The sequence below is a fragment of the Battus philenor genome, unplaced genomic scaffold, assembly GCF_028537555.1.
Source record: "Battus philenor isolate CCGP_79_NKW_IND1 unplaced genomic scaffold, ilBatPhil1.0.hap1 SCAF_12, whole genome shotgun sequence".
NCBI lineage: Eukaryota > Metazoa > Arthropoda > Insecta > Lepidoptera > Papilionidae > Battus > Battus philenor.
In genome coordinates, this window is record NW_027181674.1 from 9,113,744 (window position 1) to 9,131,081 (window position 17,338).

Consider the following 17,338-nt stretch of genomic DNA (forward strand, 5'->3'; position numbering starts at 1 on the left):
GTAAACGATGGACGACGAGAAAAATAAAGACGAAGCAGTCAATTGGAAAGTGTATGAAACTTTGTGTGATAAAAGTGCCACTGAGGTAAGATCTATTTATATCACAACATATTTTAAATGTCAGTTGTACGTTTGCCTTTTTATACTGTAAAAAATAAGTATATATTATCAATTAATAGTTACTAACGAAGGTGTTATACCGTAGAGGATTTTTATTATATTATCTTATAGAGGATCTTTTCTGTAGAAGGCTTTCCACGATAAGACTTTCTTTTTAATATTTTAATATTTGTATTATATATTAGGCAATTAGCAATAGCAAATCCTAAAATTGAAAAGTGCGTACGAAATGCATCTGGGGTGAATATACTCTATAATTTATATTTCACCTTTCTCAAATTTTTTTTATTTTGTAATACTTTTACACATATCTAACGCACATTGTATTTGAGATAATATAAAATGGCCATATACATCCAATATTTTTTGTTATAATCAATACGGAAGTACTTCAACAAAGAGTAGTAATAAATTGACATGCAATCTTTTATAAACAAAAAATCATGCGTCATCTTTCAATGACGTTAATGGGACGGACCTTGTGGCGTTCTACTGCAGATAAGAAAAAAAACATCCCGACTGTAAATCTACAATTTATTTCCTTTTAAATTGATATATTCTCAAAAATTATATTATGTAAATTAGTAATGTGGATGGTTACCTGGATGTGCTTGAATAGCAAATCGAAAATTTCGAAATAAATAAAAAAAATAACATGTTTTACAAATTTGAAATAGCCATAGTACTTTGTAAAGAATCTAAGAGATCTTTCTTTTCAATTAATATGTGCAAAGACAGCTGATTGTATGGGGTTCCGCGTATTATATTACCTTTTTGGATGATTTGATTCAGAGTAAATTATTAGGTATAAGTATGTAAGTATAAGTTGTTTTCATTCAGTACTTTTTTGAATACTTAGTACTTTGTGATTCCTTTTTTAGTAATTACACATCGTCGAAAGGATCTGATAAAAAGAAATGCTTAAAAGGATTCACAATACTAGGGAGAGTGCAAACGGGCGACAAAGAAAACATACATTTCTATGACTAGCAACATAATGTTTTAGTAGTCAAAGTATAATCGTTTCTTAAATGTTACCTATAACAAAGTGCTTACAAAAATAACAGTAGATCATACCTGTCATTGTGATATCGTAAAATATGTGCAATAAATGCAAGTGATTCCATTTATTTAGCTGTACATTCCTGTTTTATTTTTCTTAATTTCAAGACAAATTAACAATAAGTAATACCCAAACATTTTTTTTTAAAGAATTTGTGGACGACGTATCTCTTTCAAATCTAATTAAATCTTTTGTCTGCTACGTTAATTAAACTAATCACTTATCAAAACTATGACCAGAGTGGATATATATATATATGCGTTAAATATGCCCAGTAATATTTTGTCAGTTCGGAAAACTTCGAGACATGTCAAGTCCAATATCCCTCAATGCCTTGAGACGAAGATCTACGACCAATATGTGTTACAGTGGCGACTAACGGTACTGAGACGTATTCACTCACTCCGGATCTCAATGCCAAGCACCATGCTGGGGATTTCCCAACAATATCGAAATAGGAATGAGGGTAGTCGTCATTTCAGCCCATAGGCGCCCAGTGCAAAGCATAGGCCTTCCCCAAAGATATCTATGGAGTATATACCGTAATCACTACGCTTGGCTAGCTGGTTAGCGATTACTGCGGTATTATAGTACACAGAAGACGTTGCTGGTAATTCTCAGAAAACTTGTTTGTGAGCAGTGGCAATTCTCTTTCATCAATGCACAATATATAAATTATATCAGATTGTAATCCGGGAAGCGAACCCGCGACCTACAATCGCAAGTTTCATTCCTTTACCGCTGGGCTACCACTATTAAGGAATGAAGATATCCGTAGAAAAACCAAAGTATCCAAAGTAGCCAAGTGGTTTAACATGTTAAAATAGCACATGGCAGGCCAGATTAAGCAGAACAGATTACCAATGGGACCTTAAGGTTCTGCAGTGTAGACTACGGACCGGCTAGCGTAGCGTAGAACGTTCACCCAAAAGGTGTTAGACGACCTTGTGGGTGTAAGGTGGTCGGAAGAAATTCTATGCAAGTCGCTTCCAACCAGTCTTATAGAAAATTTATCGGGAGGCCTATGTCCAGCAGCAGATGTCCTCTTGCTGAAATAATGACGAATATATTCTGTTCATAAAATTATGGTGACGGCTGCAATGATTTCTTTAGAAATAAAGCTTTCACCTGATCCAAGTCGGATGTAACCGCACTCGCACAAATAGGTATGTCATATATAGTAATCCTGGAATTTTTCTGATATAAAATTATTTCCAACATTTTTCAACATTAAAAAAAAAACTTCGTCTATCCAATCTTTTGTAATGGCGGTAGATGTAGTATTGCCCAGTGTATTGTATTACAAAAATTTATACAGCTCTGCACTGCCATAAGCGGGCCAAATTCATACTTAAAAATAGGCATAGGCCAATTTCGTGCATTTACTCCGTTTTTAAAAAATATTCATCTGTGACGTGATCGCCTACGATTGGTCTTATAAGATGGTTCAAAGTCTCCCAGAGAACAAAGAAGAGATTGCATGTCAATTGCTGCTTGATTAAAATAGAAATTAAAAGATACGTAGAAGAGTCAAGGTCATTGACATATCTCGAAGAATTGCTCCCCATCCTCCTTACAAGTGAATGCCGTTGGGGCCGAAAGGATCTCGAATAGCGAGTCCAAAACGCACAGGTGGGCCGGATGACTTAATTAAGGTCGCGAAAAGCCGCTGGATGTAGTCATCGAGGCGACCTTTAGGAGCGGTCTTTGCCCTGCAGTAGGCGCCTATGTTAATGATGAACGCTGGTATGTTAATGATGGTGATTGTTAAAAAATATAACAAAACTTTATAAAAAATTGAAACTCAAATAATCGCTTGCAAAGTACTAATTATATGAGTCAAAGGAAATCCTTCCGCATTTCATGTAAATTACGCCGCCAGGTATCTAAGGTAAACTTTACACAACGGTATGAAAATATCGTGACTCTCGATGAGCACGGCTTATAACCCCAAGCACGCAACGGCTTGTAGAAATACGTACCAAGTACAATTACTGTAGTCTTCCCTGACACGCCATAGAATACCGTCTTCCTCCTGATTTAATCAATTCTGTTTTTGGTTCTATTACATTTAGCACATCTGTTACTATATTCATGTTTAATCGTTGTGAATGATGCGTAAGTATTCGATTATGCCAAGAACTTAATGTTCTCTCAATAATTTATTAACACACAGTATATTTTAGATGAAAACGGAAATTGATAATGACGTAATCACTGCCCTCAGAAGTGACCTAGCGGGACTGCAATACAAACGAGACAAGTTAATATCCGAAGTAAGCGCAATTACTTTTTTTAATCAATTGTCAAAGTTAAATAATATACCTTTATTTGTGGAAAGTGAAAAATTAAAGTATTAATTAGCTGCCCAAAACAACGTTTCATCTCCTTACCGAGGATGTACACTGATCTGTGAATGAAACTGTTTATATTTTCATTAATAAAAATCCGATCTCTTAACATTTCTTGAATTACATTTTAATTTTTAAAACGCATGTGATCAAAATTATTATAGTAGTATATCATAGTTGGTTGCCATTATAGTCAATCATTGTTTTATTTCTTTAATTTTAATATCTAATCATTCTTTTTAATCTTGCATCAGACAGCAAAAAAATATAACCAGCCACAAAAATATTAACTTTCAATTTTAATACGTTAAAAACAATTTTGTCTTTTTTGTGCAGAACAGTGATTTAAAGAACCAAATGTTGTCGAGAGATCAGAGAATATTAGAACAGCAGGTTGAAATCGACCATCTGCGCGAGCAAAACGCCCGCCAACATGCTATCATATCATCTCTTAAGAAAAAAATACAAGATTTAGAAGAATCACAACGAAACTTGCAAGTGTCCCAAGGGAGGAGCGACCTTACTGTCCAAACACTGCAGAGAGACAACCGTTATTGTGAGGAAAAAATAAAAGACTTGGAGAAAAAGATAAGATCCTTGGAACTTGAGTGTCATAATGAAGAACAACAAAAAGAAAATGCCCACTGCCAATTCCATGATTTAATACGCCGTTTGTCTGTTGCACTAGAATCAGATTTTTGTGACACTGCTCACACTCACTCGCCAGAGAGCTTGATAATAAAAGCTTCAGAGCTCGTCCAAGAGATTACTAGACTCAAAAACAAATGTATGAACACAACTGAAAATTTATCAACAATTGAACAAGACCTAAGAAGTTGCAGAGACAGTTTGGAGAGAGCTAATGGGGACAAAGATATTCTGCAACGTCAGCTTTCTACGCATTTACTTGAGATAGAAAGGTTGAAACAAGAGAAAGAATCTCTTGCAGTACAAAACAGAGTAATTGAACGTGAGCTTCACGAAGCGCGCGAGAAGTTATCTCATTGCACAAAAAACTTAAGCGTTGTTACTGATAATGTTAATCAAAACGAATCTATGATCATACAGCTGAAAGGTAATGTTGTTATAGATATATTGCTTTCATATCTTCAAATTTCGTAGAGAAATCGGTATTCAGGTTTTTTTATCTTTTTATAAGGCTAGGAAGGCAGCAGTTAGCAATATCCAGATCTTTTATCATGTAATAAGTTTAAATCGCATGCTGAAAATGTTTGTTTCTATTGAAACAAAAAAGCGTCTACGTGCATGTTTCATGTAAAGTCAAAAGATCACATTCAAAATCAACTAGGAGGATGTAATCGTTTATTGAAGAAAATATTCGCAGAAAGTAAATTTATGTCTCTTTAATAGGATGGTTTCATTTTATGGTTATTACTTTATTTTTATATCTTGATATATCCCATTATTGTTCTTTTTAGTTGTCATTTACAGCAAACTGTTTTTTCTCACAGAGGATTTAAGACACCGGGATGAAAGATATCAAAGGCTACAAACCGAGTTTCGTAACACAATGGAATCCATAGCCATTCTTCTCAGTCTACCGACGCGGTTTGTGGAAGCACATGAAAGCACAATCAAGGACAGAATCCGAGAAATACTAGGCGAAAACAAGGACAAATCTGTGGTGTGTTAGATATATGTAATCTCAATCTATGTTTCACCCACACACAAGTACATTGTTTATATATATTTTATTAATGTATAAATATATTTATAACATTGAAACATTGGTTCAAAGATTTTTTTAAAATATCATTATATTAACCTTTATGTTGTCACTAGCAAATAGAAGCGTTGCGCGACAAACTCGGGATAGAATCTCAACAGTTAAATAGAACTACACATATGCAAGAGCAAGCTAATACCCGAGTCCGTATCCTTGAGGACGAAAGAAACATACTGGAGACCAAGGTGCACAAGCTGGAATCGGATCTTAACGCCATGGAGCTTTCTCGGGATGGTCTCCGCAAGGATAAAGCTAATGTTAGTATACCACAAATCGATGATCGTCGTTTCAGCCCACAGACACCTACTGGAAGGCATAGGCCTCCCCCTAAGATATCTAAGGAGCGATATACCATAATCGCCACGCTTGGCAGGCGGGTTAGCAATCGCAGTGTGGTATTACATTCACAGAGGATGCTGGTGCCCATCTTCTGGAACTTATTTGTGAGCAATGGCGATCCTACATAATTAATGCACAAAGTGTGAATTATATACGATAGTAACCCAGGAATCAAACCCGCGACTTAAGATCGCAGGTCTCAGTCCTCTACCGCTAGGCTACCAGTGCTCAAGCCACAAATAATAATAGAATATTTATGCACATAACTTTTATCGTTAATTCTCTTTGTATAAACAACGTTAACGGTACTAACTCATGGTCGATATTATATTATATATATCAAACATGGTTAAATTTCATTAAAAAATATCAACTGTTTTCTTCGGCCGAGTCTTCTCAGCAGATCAGTATTCCGAACAAGTGGTAACTTACTACTAATAATGTTAAAATAAGTGCCGTGTCAAAAAACGTGTAAATGTCTATGTAATTAAAGTAATTTTGTATTTTGTAAACGATATGTATGTAGAATTAGGACTGACTTCGAAAAGTTATTAAAAATCGTCATATTAAAAAGATTACGTTGGCTTTGTTTTTTTTTAAAAAAAAAACTATTTTATTGTTACAGTTTGTAGCATTCCTCGAGCGTCTGAGCAGAACGCTAAATATGGATGAGTTGTCTCAGGATGTTGGCATAGAGCTACACACTGAATCGATTATCCACCGTGCGGAGCAACTGGCGCGACTTGAGAGTGATAAAATCGTTGACAAGGTCAGTTTACATATCACGTACATGAGAAAGGTTGATCATACTGGTATTGAAAAATTCGAACCGTTATAACCGGATCGTGTACAAAATGTCGCATGAATCGAAACGTTGTTTTGAAATTGATTACAATACATAACAGAACCGATTAGATGTAAATATATTATCTGTCACTTTTTTTAATTCATATTTATCAAGTGATACATATGTTTATTTCAAAACAACAATACTCTTAAGTTCTAATTACAAAGTAATCCCCGACTTTATAAATATCTGCTTTAAAAATTTGTTCGATAACTTTATCATGATGTTTCTGGCAACATTGTTAAGGTTCACGCTCTTAATGCATGATAACTTGAATACAATTTAATACACCCTGCATGGAAATGTTGTTGGATAAATTACCGCATACATTTCAATAATTATTGCTAATTGAATTCTATTATTTAGGGCTGCTACACAAAATGCAAATGTTAAATAAATACTATAAATATTTTTTTAAATTTATGTCAATTTTTCAGCTTTTTGTGCCAAAATATTCAAGGTAAACAATTTCAAACGCACTCCAAAATTATATGTTGCTGTGTTTCATTCAGTTAACTAGCGCGATAGTAGCACAACATATCTGCCATAATATTTTTTATTAAATGAAAATCAAGAGGTTTTTAAGACAGAATCACTTTTAAATTGTGCGTTGTTCAGTGTACATTAACAGTTTACAACGAATTATTTTTACGGCGCTAATGTTTATTCACTCAAAAGACTTCAATTAAACTTATGTACATTCATTATTTACGGCTTATTTGTGATATGGTCAAACTTGAACACGCTATAACTTTAAATAACAAATTTAATTAAGAATATTGGTGGTGGAGTAGTATTATTAAAATTAATTAATGTTGGGGTCTAATATTTCTATGTCCAAATTTATTCATATACGTGGTAGTGGATAGATGGGTCATACCATGTTATCTCGAAATAGTGGGCACAAACGTTCAGCAGATTTTCTTTAGATATATATCATCACACGCCCTCTCCGTAACCGTTGTAAAATAAAATTTAGTAAAAAGAACATTTGTAAAAAAAAAAATTGTTTTATTATATGAATTATACTCAAACAGCTACTAATTATAAAGATTTCCGTATTATGTGACAACCCTGCTAAAGGAATGTGCTTGTTTATACTATGGATGGATTAGAAGATCAAAGACAACTTAAAAGAATTAGATTATCACTTTGATCTGTGTGTTAAATAGGAAATTGTCTATTATAACATTGTTGTTTTATAAAACAAAAAGTTACATCAATTTTACAACAGAAAATAGGTAACTAACTTGATTATAATCATTTAGATAATTGTATATTTTAATTTCAAACCTGTTACTAAATCATCACCATATCGCATAGGGTTCTTCGGTCCTTTGGTGCTCTCACCTAGCAACTTTCCGCGACCTCAGCCATGTTGTCGGTCCACCTAGCGGGAGCCTACCTACGCCGCGTCTACCTTCTCTGCGTGCTACTTATTAAACAAATTTCTGAGACATATTATCGCTACTATCAAGATATTTTTAATAAATCAAAAACGCTTTGCATACTTCGCGTAGTACTTTGACATTATGTTTTAAAATAAAATGCTTCCTACATTAAGTAACAATGGTCGCCAGCAACATGTTTTGCCTTAAAACATTAATTATATATCATTTGTATTTTAAAGTATTTGTATATTTATCGTTATGTCTGTGTAGCTCCTATATTACGGATACTATGGCACGCTGCCGCGTCTGCGCAGAGAACGATCTTACCATGATTTGCCATACCTTAAAGAAGTAAGAAATGTAATAAATTGGCATGATATTAATAACGTAGATCTGATTTACGATACGATGTATTAAAGTTAGAAGCTTATTAGTACGTGAACCTTCGCACTTATAGTAAATTTTTACACTGGCGCCTGCAGAACACTAAAATTGTAAATAAGGTAAGCACACGATTTAAAATCATAATTCATTAACTAGATTAGCAGTCAACTACTAAACTCTGTTTTGGCATGCAATTATTTGTAAAATAAATAATTATATAGGCACAATAACCAATTAAAATAAACCGGACGTTGGCACACGAAATATTAAGCTGTTAGTTAATTATTTATTTCAATCGAAGGTTAATAAATCACACTGCGCTCTGCCTGTTGTATCTTTTCCTTTTAAATGCCTTACACTAATATGACAGATAAGGTGAAGTAGCCACAACCTTTAGGTTACAACTGCTTGTTGATAGTAGTATTATTAGCCAGACAACAACAATCGATCAAGTCGTGATATGGCCCTCTCGGACGTCGTTGTGTCAACGAGTGGTAGTCCCAGCCAAGGTTCCTTCGTGAGAGCTCTTGTGCCTATAGCTTCCACCAAAACAAGTAAAACAACGAAAAAAGTAATGTTATCGGCCTGAGCCGAGGCTCCCCGAGTTTCGTCGAGGTTCGTTATCTTAAATGAGATCTTTTTGACAAGACACATTCTGCGCGCTGCTGCCTTTAAACCCCTCGAATCTTTATTACTTTAACTTTTGGTTTTTTGCTGTCGGATTTTGTCCTATCCGATCGTAATCGACGATTATGAAAAAATAATGGATACATAATATAAATAAATGTGCTTTGGTATAAGAAGCAAAGATAATAAGGAATGTAGATGAGGGTAGTAAGGCGATGTATAAAAGAAGATCAGAACTCGAATGAAATGAAAGTTTTTGTAAAGAAAGAGAGAAAGAATTTGTGAGAAAAAAATGTAACGTCCCTGCCCCCACATATGGCAGGGAACAATAAAAAATCATCGAATCTACAAATGTCACTTGGACAGCGATGAATGTCCGGTTCAAATTAAGGCCTATTTATATTGTGTTAATGTTATTAGCAAGAATAGAATTATTTAATTGGAATTATTTATAAGATGATATCTCTACAAATATTTTTTTATGTAAATGGCCATGGTTAGTTACCATTACCGAAAGTATACGTGTTTAATTTCGTTTAACTGCTTAAAAGTGTGCTCAATTTAATAACTGATTGCAGACGGCTGTGGTGTATCAATTGCAACGCAGAATAAGAATTCTTAGGGAGCAACTACAACGAAAAGATTTACATTTGGACCTATTACGGCGCAAGTTGAGTGTGCAGGTAAAACGTTATTGTGATTTTTATTAACTGCTATTTATTATAGACATTCAACTAGATAAATACGTATCATATCTGCACTCACGTCTGGAAGTCTTACTTACTACTACCGTCATCTTGGCATTTTTTCCAAACTCGGCTAAGTTTGTTGTACTATATTTGTATCTCGTATCTCATCGGGACCTTCCTGGAAAGCATAGGTCGAGGACTCGGCCAGTTGCCTCCACGGGGCTCTTTGACCTGCTTTTCTAAGTGCTTCCGTTATTGTGTGGCTCCTCACCTTAGTCTCTTTTCCTCTATTTTTCGTACGACAACTACGTCATCGAGATTCCTTTGTTACCTCCGTTTGCGAATACTCTGTATGTCTGTTACAAGTTTGCTATTACTTTGACCCGTAACTAGCATTTATGATACTTTGAAAATTAAAACAATGATGAATGATTCAAATAAAATCTTAATCTAAATAGTAATTTTATGGTCAAAGTTAACTAATGTTAACCTAGTTATTTGTAAGTGATTTTTATAAGAAAATTTAACAAAAATTAATACTTTTTTCAAATCAGAAAAATACATTTGTTGCACGCACAGGAGGAGAGTGCCCGTGTACGAGCAGTGCTTCAAGCAGAGCGCGACGAAGCAGTTTGCCGAAGTAAGAAGCTGGCGCGTCAGTGTGACAAATTAACAATCCAACTAAGCGACGCCCGCGCCCAGCTGCGAGATCTGAACGCCCAATTGGCTGACGCCGCGGACTACAAAGTTAGTTACTGTCATAATTCACTAATCGGGGCCGGCAACATTTTGAGTCGAAAGAGTTAAAAATTGTAAATTACAAAATTTCAGTTTATAAACTCTGTCTATAAAGAGCTACACAATATTTTTCTTGCCCAAAAAAATATTGCTAACATAAATTTCTTTTGCTTTGATAAAAAAAAAAACTTTTCATAAGAAAACTATATATTTATTCATACATGAGTAGCGTTTTTATTTACAACAATTTAAACAATGTTTACATATTATATGTTATTATTAAATAATCGCTTATTATTTAAGAATAAAATTAAAACAATTAAACATTTACTTACAACATCAGCATCAATAAATATTAGCGTGTGGAATTAAAGAGCTCTGTAATCCATACTTAATCACAATCTACTTTGTTACGTGTTAGAGTCCAAAATTTTATAGCGAAAATCACTCTTCTCTTGATAACATATTGATGACATTATGTGTAAATTCTGGTAGAAAAAGAATTCGATTCCTCTACTGTACATCATACATTAAAATAATGAAAGTTTTACTGTACCGTTGAAAGAACGGAATCGAAGTATGTACAGTAAAATAATTTAAACTGTAAATTTTGCTAATCATGTACGATAACATATTACCTGAAAGGTTCTTGAAAACTAGATAAGGGTATATAACAAATACGCAAAGGTTTACGATGGCACTATATTAAGGTCGACGTCACCTCCAGGCACACTCCAAAAAATTGTATTGACAAATTATATCATCTTCAGAAAGAACATATGTTATTAATAAAGATGTTTAATACTTTTTATAAACTTTTGACAATAGTAATCGGATATGATTGAACACTCTGTTAATAAAACTAAAAAGTTTTTAAAATTGCAAGTCTTTAAATTCAAATTGCAAGTGTGTTGAGTAATATTTTACTTGTATCGATGTATAATGTAGAGTGCTACCGTATCTACAATAGTAATTTTTCAGTCGAAACAAAGCTCTAAGTAACGTCTAATTGTTAGCATGCAGTTCATTAAGTGTCGTTTACGAGTACCTAAACATCTGTTTAGAAGTTTGTTATTATTCAGGAATCCTCGCATAGATCATAAACAAAGTAAAAACATATAAATATGTTTCTAATACTTCAAAGAGATTATCACAACGATAGTGTATTTTTGATTATTTCATTGAACTCTGTAACATCAAGCTCGCAAGATTACAACATACTGTAATACATTAAAAAATACAATAATTCAATATAAAATACTCTAACAATCTCGTTAACGAAAACAAAGAATGCGTCCGCAAAATATTAGTAACATGCTAAGTACAATCTAACAAAAATTAAATATCGATAAAAAAAAATCTTTTCTTGAAACAATAAACCGAAGTTTTCATATTTATTTAACAGTAATATTAAAGAATTTTGTATTTATTGGTGAATGTTAGAGATGTTATTGTCGAAAGGTATTTCGGTAGTTGCTAAGGCCTTTAATTAGTTACAATTTATTCTAGAAGAATGTTTGCAAACGCAACAGCACCAACTCGTCTCCTTTCCTAATGCGATGGAATGCATGTGCAATAAGATCCAAATTCTAGAAAGGCATTCAACTGATTCGTGAATTGAAAATGTCTTACTTTGTTTCAAAGTTACGATAATTTTTTTTTCTGTAATTATATGTAGTTTGAAATAAATGACATTAAAAGATGTTTAACAATTCTTAAAATATTAAACATGACGAAATACTTACAAGGAATATTCTACAAATTATGTTACATAGCAATTATTCATACGCAAGTAACAAAAACATTTTCGATAATATGACGGTGCTGATAAATACGGATGTTGTATGGAATTGCTTACAAGTAGTTCGAAGTAGATTTACTAGAATAATTGTTTCTCGAGGTCAAAGTAATTTTCTTAATACAAACGTGATCTCGTTCGAAGATTTTGTTGCACGTAATAATTATTACCAGCGCTTAGAATTTTATTATGTGTAACAATTAAAACAAAGAAACGGGCTCGGTTTACCGACAACTTCGTAAAATGTCATATTTACATCTTTATTAAACGTGTAATTTAATGTAATGGGTCAAAATAGCAACAGAATATCATAAAACGTACGATGAATGCCCACGGCCTCAAATAATCAAAATTAACAACGATCATATATAAACTTTGCATACATTATTTATTATATGACCACTAAATTTTACATACTTCCTTTTGTATTCTTAATTCGGATGAAAAGAAGGGTAGTACATTTTTTTTGTAGGAACGTCGAAAGGTCAAAAAAGTGAGTTTTCATCACAAACAACTTTAATTAGCAATAGTACTCGCACACCTTTATAAAATTAACGTTGTAGATATTTTTTTTGAATAATCAATTGGCAAAAATAGATAAGAAAAACTTAACACCATTGTTCCTAATACAGGAACATGTTTGTGTGTGACACAAACATATTTTTTTTTTAAATTCGGTTTAGTCAGTCTTGTTTGTTTTGGACATGACGCCAATTTAGATCTGCTTGGCCAGACTGGATTTAACCCGAGACACTAGGACCCCACAAACATTTCATTGAAAGAATTTAATATATATAATTTGTGTAAAGAATTTAATATATAATGGTGATACATAATAGTTTTTTGGTATACCACAGCGCAATTCTGTCTTACATCCATCATCTTCCGATGACTACATAAAAAATCCAAATCTTCAAAAATCATTTACTACGCAAAAAATAAATATCCCTGTTTCATAGCCCTAGTGAGAAAAGTTAAACTTTAGGAATGAAAAATCTCGATTATTCAAAAAAAAAGTTTTCTGTATTTGTGGGAAATTTGCCTTTACCATGTGATATTATTAAAAACAAATTAGGAATTTTAATGCCAACTATAGATTTGTGAATAGGAATGTTTAATTTCGTATTTTGGCTCCAACTGATTGAAACGTTAACATCTATATAAGCAAAAATGAAAATTCTAGTGTCTTTCGATTGAATTACACGAACGAACACAGAAGACGCTGCATTGTCATCTTGTGTGTTCTAATGAAGTTTATATTATTCGAATAGCAATTTTACAATCGTGAAATAACAAACTCGATGTAAATACTGTGAAAAGTTACAGAAAGAGTAAGAATAATTACATTCGCAGACCGTGCCCGACTGGCGATCGACCGAGGTATGGTAGTTCTTCTGTACACGACCGCATGAGCAACCGTTATTCGAATGTTAATTATGTGATTACTCCAATGTCTTTAATTTAAATTGTTTTAATTGTCTTATTATTATAATTTAGATTTTTCGGAATCATATAGCAGAAACATATGAATAGCGTAGTATTATTTACAAATAGTTGAGTGATGCTTGGCTAGAACAAACAATAAATTTAATTAGAAAAAACCAAAAAAACTTCTGATCATCTGTAATTTTGCGAGGATTGGCCGAGTTAGGAATTAAAAGTATTATTTTGTTTAAATTCGAATAATATTTACATTTCTAAGCTCTTAGTCCTTTCAATAGATTTCATCGTTAGAAAGAAGTCGGAAAATCGAAGAACTCCAAAAGAAATTAGAAGAAGCAGAGTTATTACGGACTCGGTACCAGCGCAAGTTAAATGTTATGAAAGACCAGATCCGGTCTACCGGTGAGACTTTTGAACAGGAACGAAACAGCGCCGAACACCAGATCACTATGTTAAGGGATGACATTGCGAGGGCAAAGGAAACTCTTGCGGAATGTCAGAGAAGAGAGGCACAATTACAAAGTTTCAGGTAACTAGAAAAATGATTTTACTGTAACTGTTATACTTGTACTTCAGCCAAAAGTCCGAATTATAATCAGTATGTCTAGATTTGAATTACCTGGAATTAAACAGAATTAAAAAAATTTAATTGCTTTTATATATTAAGTATTTTAGCATTTACATTTTTTAACATTTCTCTACGGTTATGCGTAATTCTAAAAATTCAATATTATTATATATTAAAATGATTGCATTAACAATTTAAGAGAGGATCTCATAAACTTATGGCTTTAGATGACGCTTTATCAATAAAACCTGATTGAGACGATTGAAATATTCTTTGCATTTAAAGTTTGATTTGAAAACCTTTATACTGTATGCAATTGTTTGCAATGTTTGGAACGTTACAAAAAATTGTTATTCGTGTTTCATTTATTTGAAAAAAAGAGTTCATTGTCGTTAGGATGTAAGAGTCACCTCGTTTGAGTTGGTACTCGTATATATACTACGTATGGTTACGGTAAATGCTTCGCGTGGGTAGATTTAACAATAACATTGAAAAGCTGGGAATTGTAGTCTTAAATTATGTTAGCCCTGATTGCCAATAGGTGGTCGCGTTCAGTACCGTCATGGCGCCTGTTTTGGCCGTCACAATACTTTGATCTGAAGTTAAGACTGCCGTATGACGTGAAACTATCGGGCTAATAAAACGTCATAATGAAAAATATGTATCTTATGTGTGCCATTAATTATTTTGCAATTAACAGTTAATAATTTTTTTACATAGGAATTCGATTGCAAAACTTTTGGGAATCCTCGTGCCATCGTCCGTATCCGACTTCGAGATGGTGTCTCGCCTGCAAAAGCTGATCGACGCACACCATGACTTTACTACTGTATCGCGACGATACGACGACCCTGCGTTGTTACGTGCGGCATCTAGGTCGCCGCCCCCTTCTAGATGCAGAACTAGGACGCCTGATAGGTATGTTTATCACAGTAAAAATTATTAATGCCTAATTTCACTTCTTTATTTCTTTATCAGGCGCTGAATTAATAAATCCGATTTCCAGATTACCGATTGCCACAGTACTCTTAAAAGTTCCACAATTATTATTTTTTATTTGTCTTTATATTATCAATATAAAAAAACATATCCATGGATTGTTATCATTATGTACTTTATACAATATATTTAGTAGTATTTTCTTTAATATAGTATACAATTATATTTATTCATATTAAAAAATAATAAATTTTAAACAACGGTGTGGATGCTTATCCACTAATTGAAATAAGATCGTCGCGTATTTGACGGTTAAAAAATACCACTTTAACTTCGAGATAACCAGCGTTATTCCGGAATTAAAGTTTCTAGGCAGACAGTACGCCATCATCGTACATACAATGAAAATATTATAGTGCAATACCGTTCTGGCATTCATTTCAAGTAACCATTTTAATATCATCTAAATCATAACCTCTGGTTTGGATGATGTTTTGTTACTACCATATTCCCAAAAAATCTACGAAAATGTGCATATTTAAGTCTCTTGTCCTGAATGTGGAATATGCAAATTTTTACTAGTATCAGTCGCTGACCTTTTTAAAATATTATCTACCTACTTCACTATTGAAAGCGGATTAATATCCGTGGACAACCGCTTACGAATTATAAGCCCCCATTTTTTTGTCACACCAACAAGTCAAATCTCTCGTGGACCTCTCGGGGTCAACCTGAACGACTTTAGTAACTACTAATCTGTATTATTATAGGAAAAGTAATGCATTGAGACTCAAACTATATTTATGAATACAAAGCAAAGATTTTACTTCCGTGACACGATGATATGTGTGACAGGTCGCTCCGCTACGACGATTCCGGGTATGCAGATCCGGCGTTTGAGCTCGACGACGACTTGTTCAAGAGCCGCGCGGGCTTGTGACACGCCCGCCGGCGCGCCCACTTCTACCCGCGGCACGACCACTAACAACGCGCACACGCATCGCTTCACTTGGTTTTTTTTATTATCATCAGCAATGAATGTTTCAAAATTATACATACTACTAGAACAACCAGAACAATTCTAACCCTTTATCTAAAGAAAGAATTAAATTATTACAAGGGGTAAGATCTAAGTTCTAGAATGAAGGATAAAAGTTTGTTCAATTTACACGATTATGTTAATAAGTGGTTTGAAATGCCATACTGTACGTTGGTTAGGATTCGTACAAACCTTAGTAATAATTAATTATATTGTTAACAAGTAATTTTAAAAAACTAACACAGTAATAACGTCAATAATGTGAAAACCACAAACCGGCAAGCACAATACTGGACGTCAACAAGCAAGGTGGACAGAATAGGATAGGGCCAAGTTAAACCGCTTCCAGCTGATCTTTATGGAAGTCTAAGGGGGCCTACAATGGACTTCGTACTGCTGAAATGATGATGACGTCTGTAAAGCTATGTCGTATCAGTGATCTTTGGGATTATTTTGTTTCACATTCGAGAAATGCCTTCGCATAATACCAACAATGAATGGATATTCTACCATTTAGATTACGTTGAAAAAAAATATCTTTTTTTTACACAATATTACTAAGGTTCTAAAAATTCAAATTTTATCCAGAGAAGTTTTAGTGTTATTAAGTAGAAGCAGAAATTAATTTTGTAAAAAAAAATTTTAACAAGTTCTGTTTAATCAGAAAATAGTGTTACTTATTTTATATTCTGTTACAAGGTTTAATGCGCCATGTTGTCCTTTTATTTTTAACGTTAACTTTATTAGGTTAAGGTGATACAAAGCAATTCGCAAAATGAACATGTTTTTTATAAATTTTAAAAAAAGTATTAATGTGTATTAATGTGTTATTAGCTTAGAGAAATTGTTTTAATTTTAATATTGATTTTCTATCAATATTTGATATTAATCTTTAATGATTTGTAAATTTACTCACCGAAAATCATGCAATTGGTCTCGTGCCACATTACAAAATATTATACCAATGTTTTTTTAATAATTTCACTGTGTAACATATCTTTAGATAAGAACTTTTCGATCTCACTTATTTTTAATATACCTTATTATGTAAAGATATTAGATATTTGTGGAATATTAAAATTTATACGTCTACAATAATAATACTCATGTAATACTATAATATATCACTAAACAAATATATGTATTAAGATTGTTTATGATTATTGTAAGTAAGAAAATCAAGTTAATATAATGCATGAGAGAGAAAAAACATTCACAATATTATAATTAACTTTTTATTCATTATCGTGACTTG

The 17,338-nt window shown here is 33.1% G+C and overlaps 1 protein-coding gene across 1 annotated transcript; it reads left to right on the forward strand.

Moving 5' to 3' along the window:
• Positions 1–7: 7 nt before the first annotated feature.
• LOC137933036 (coiled-coil domain-containing protein 170) lies at positions 8–15,984 on the forward strand. Its single transcript, XM_068776769.1, has 12 exons — positions 8–85; positions 3,370–3,459; positions 3,871–4,609; positions 5,007–5,179; positions 5,338–5,538; positions 6,246–6,389; positions 8,129–8,209; positions 9,448–9,552; positions 10,138–10,305; positions 13,816–14,066; positions 14,826–15,023; positions 15,900–15,984. Exons 1-12 carry the CDS (start codon positions 8–10, stop codon positions 15,982–15,984), a joined length of 2,313 nt encoding a protein of 770 aa, XP_068632870.1.
• The last annotated feature ends 1,354 nt before the right edge of the window (positions 15,985–17,338 follow it).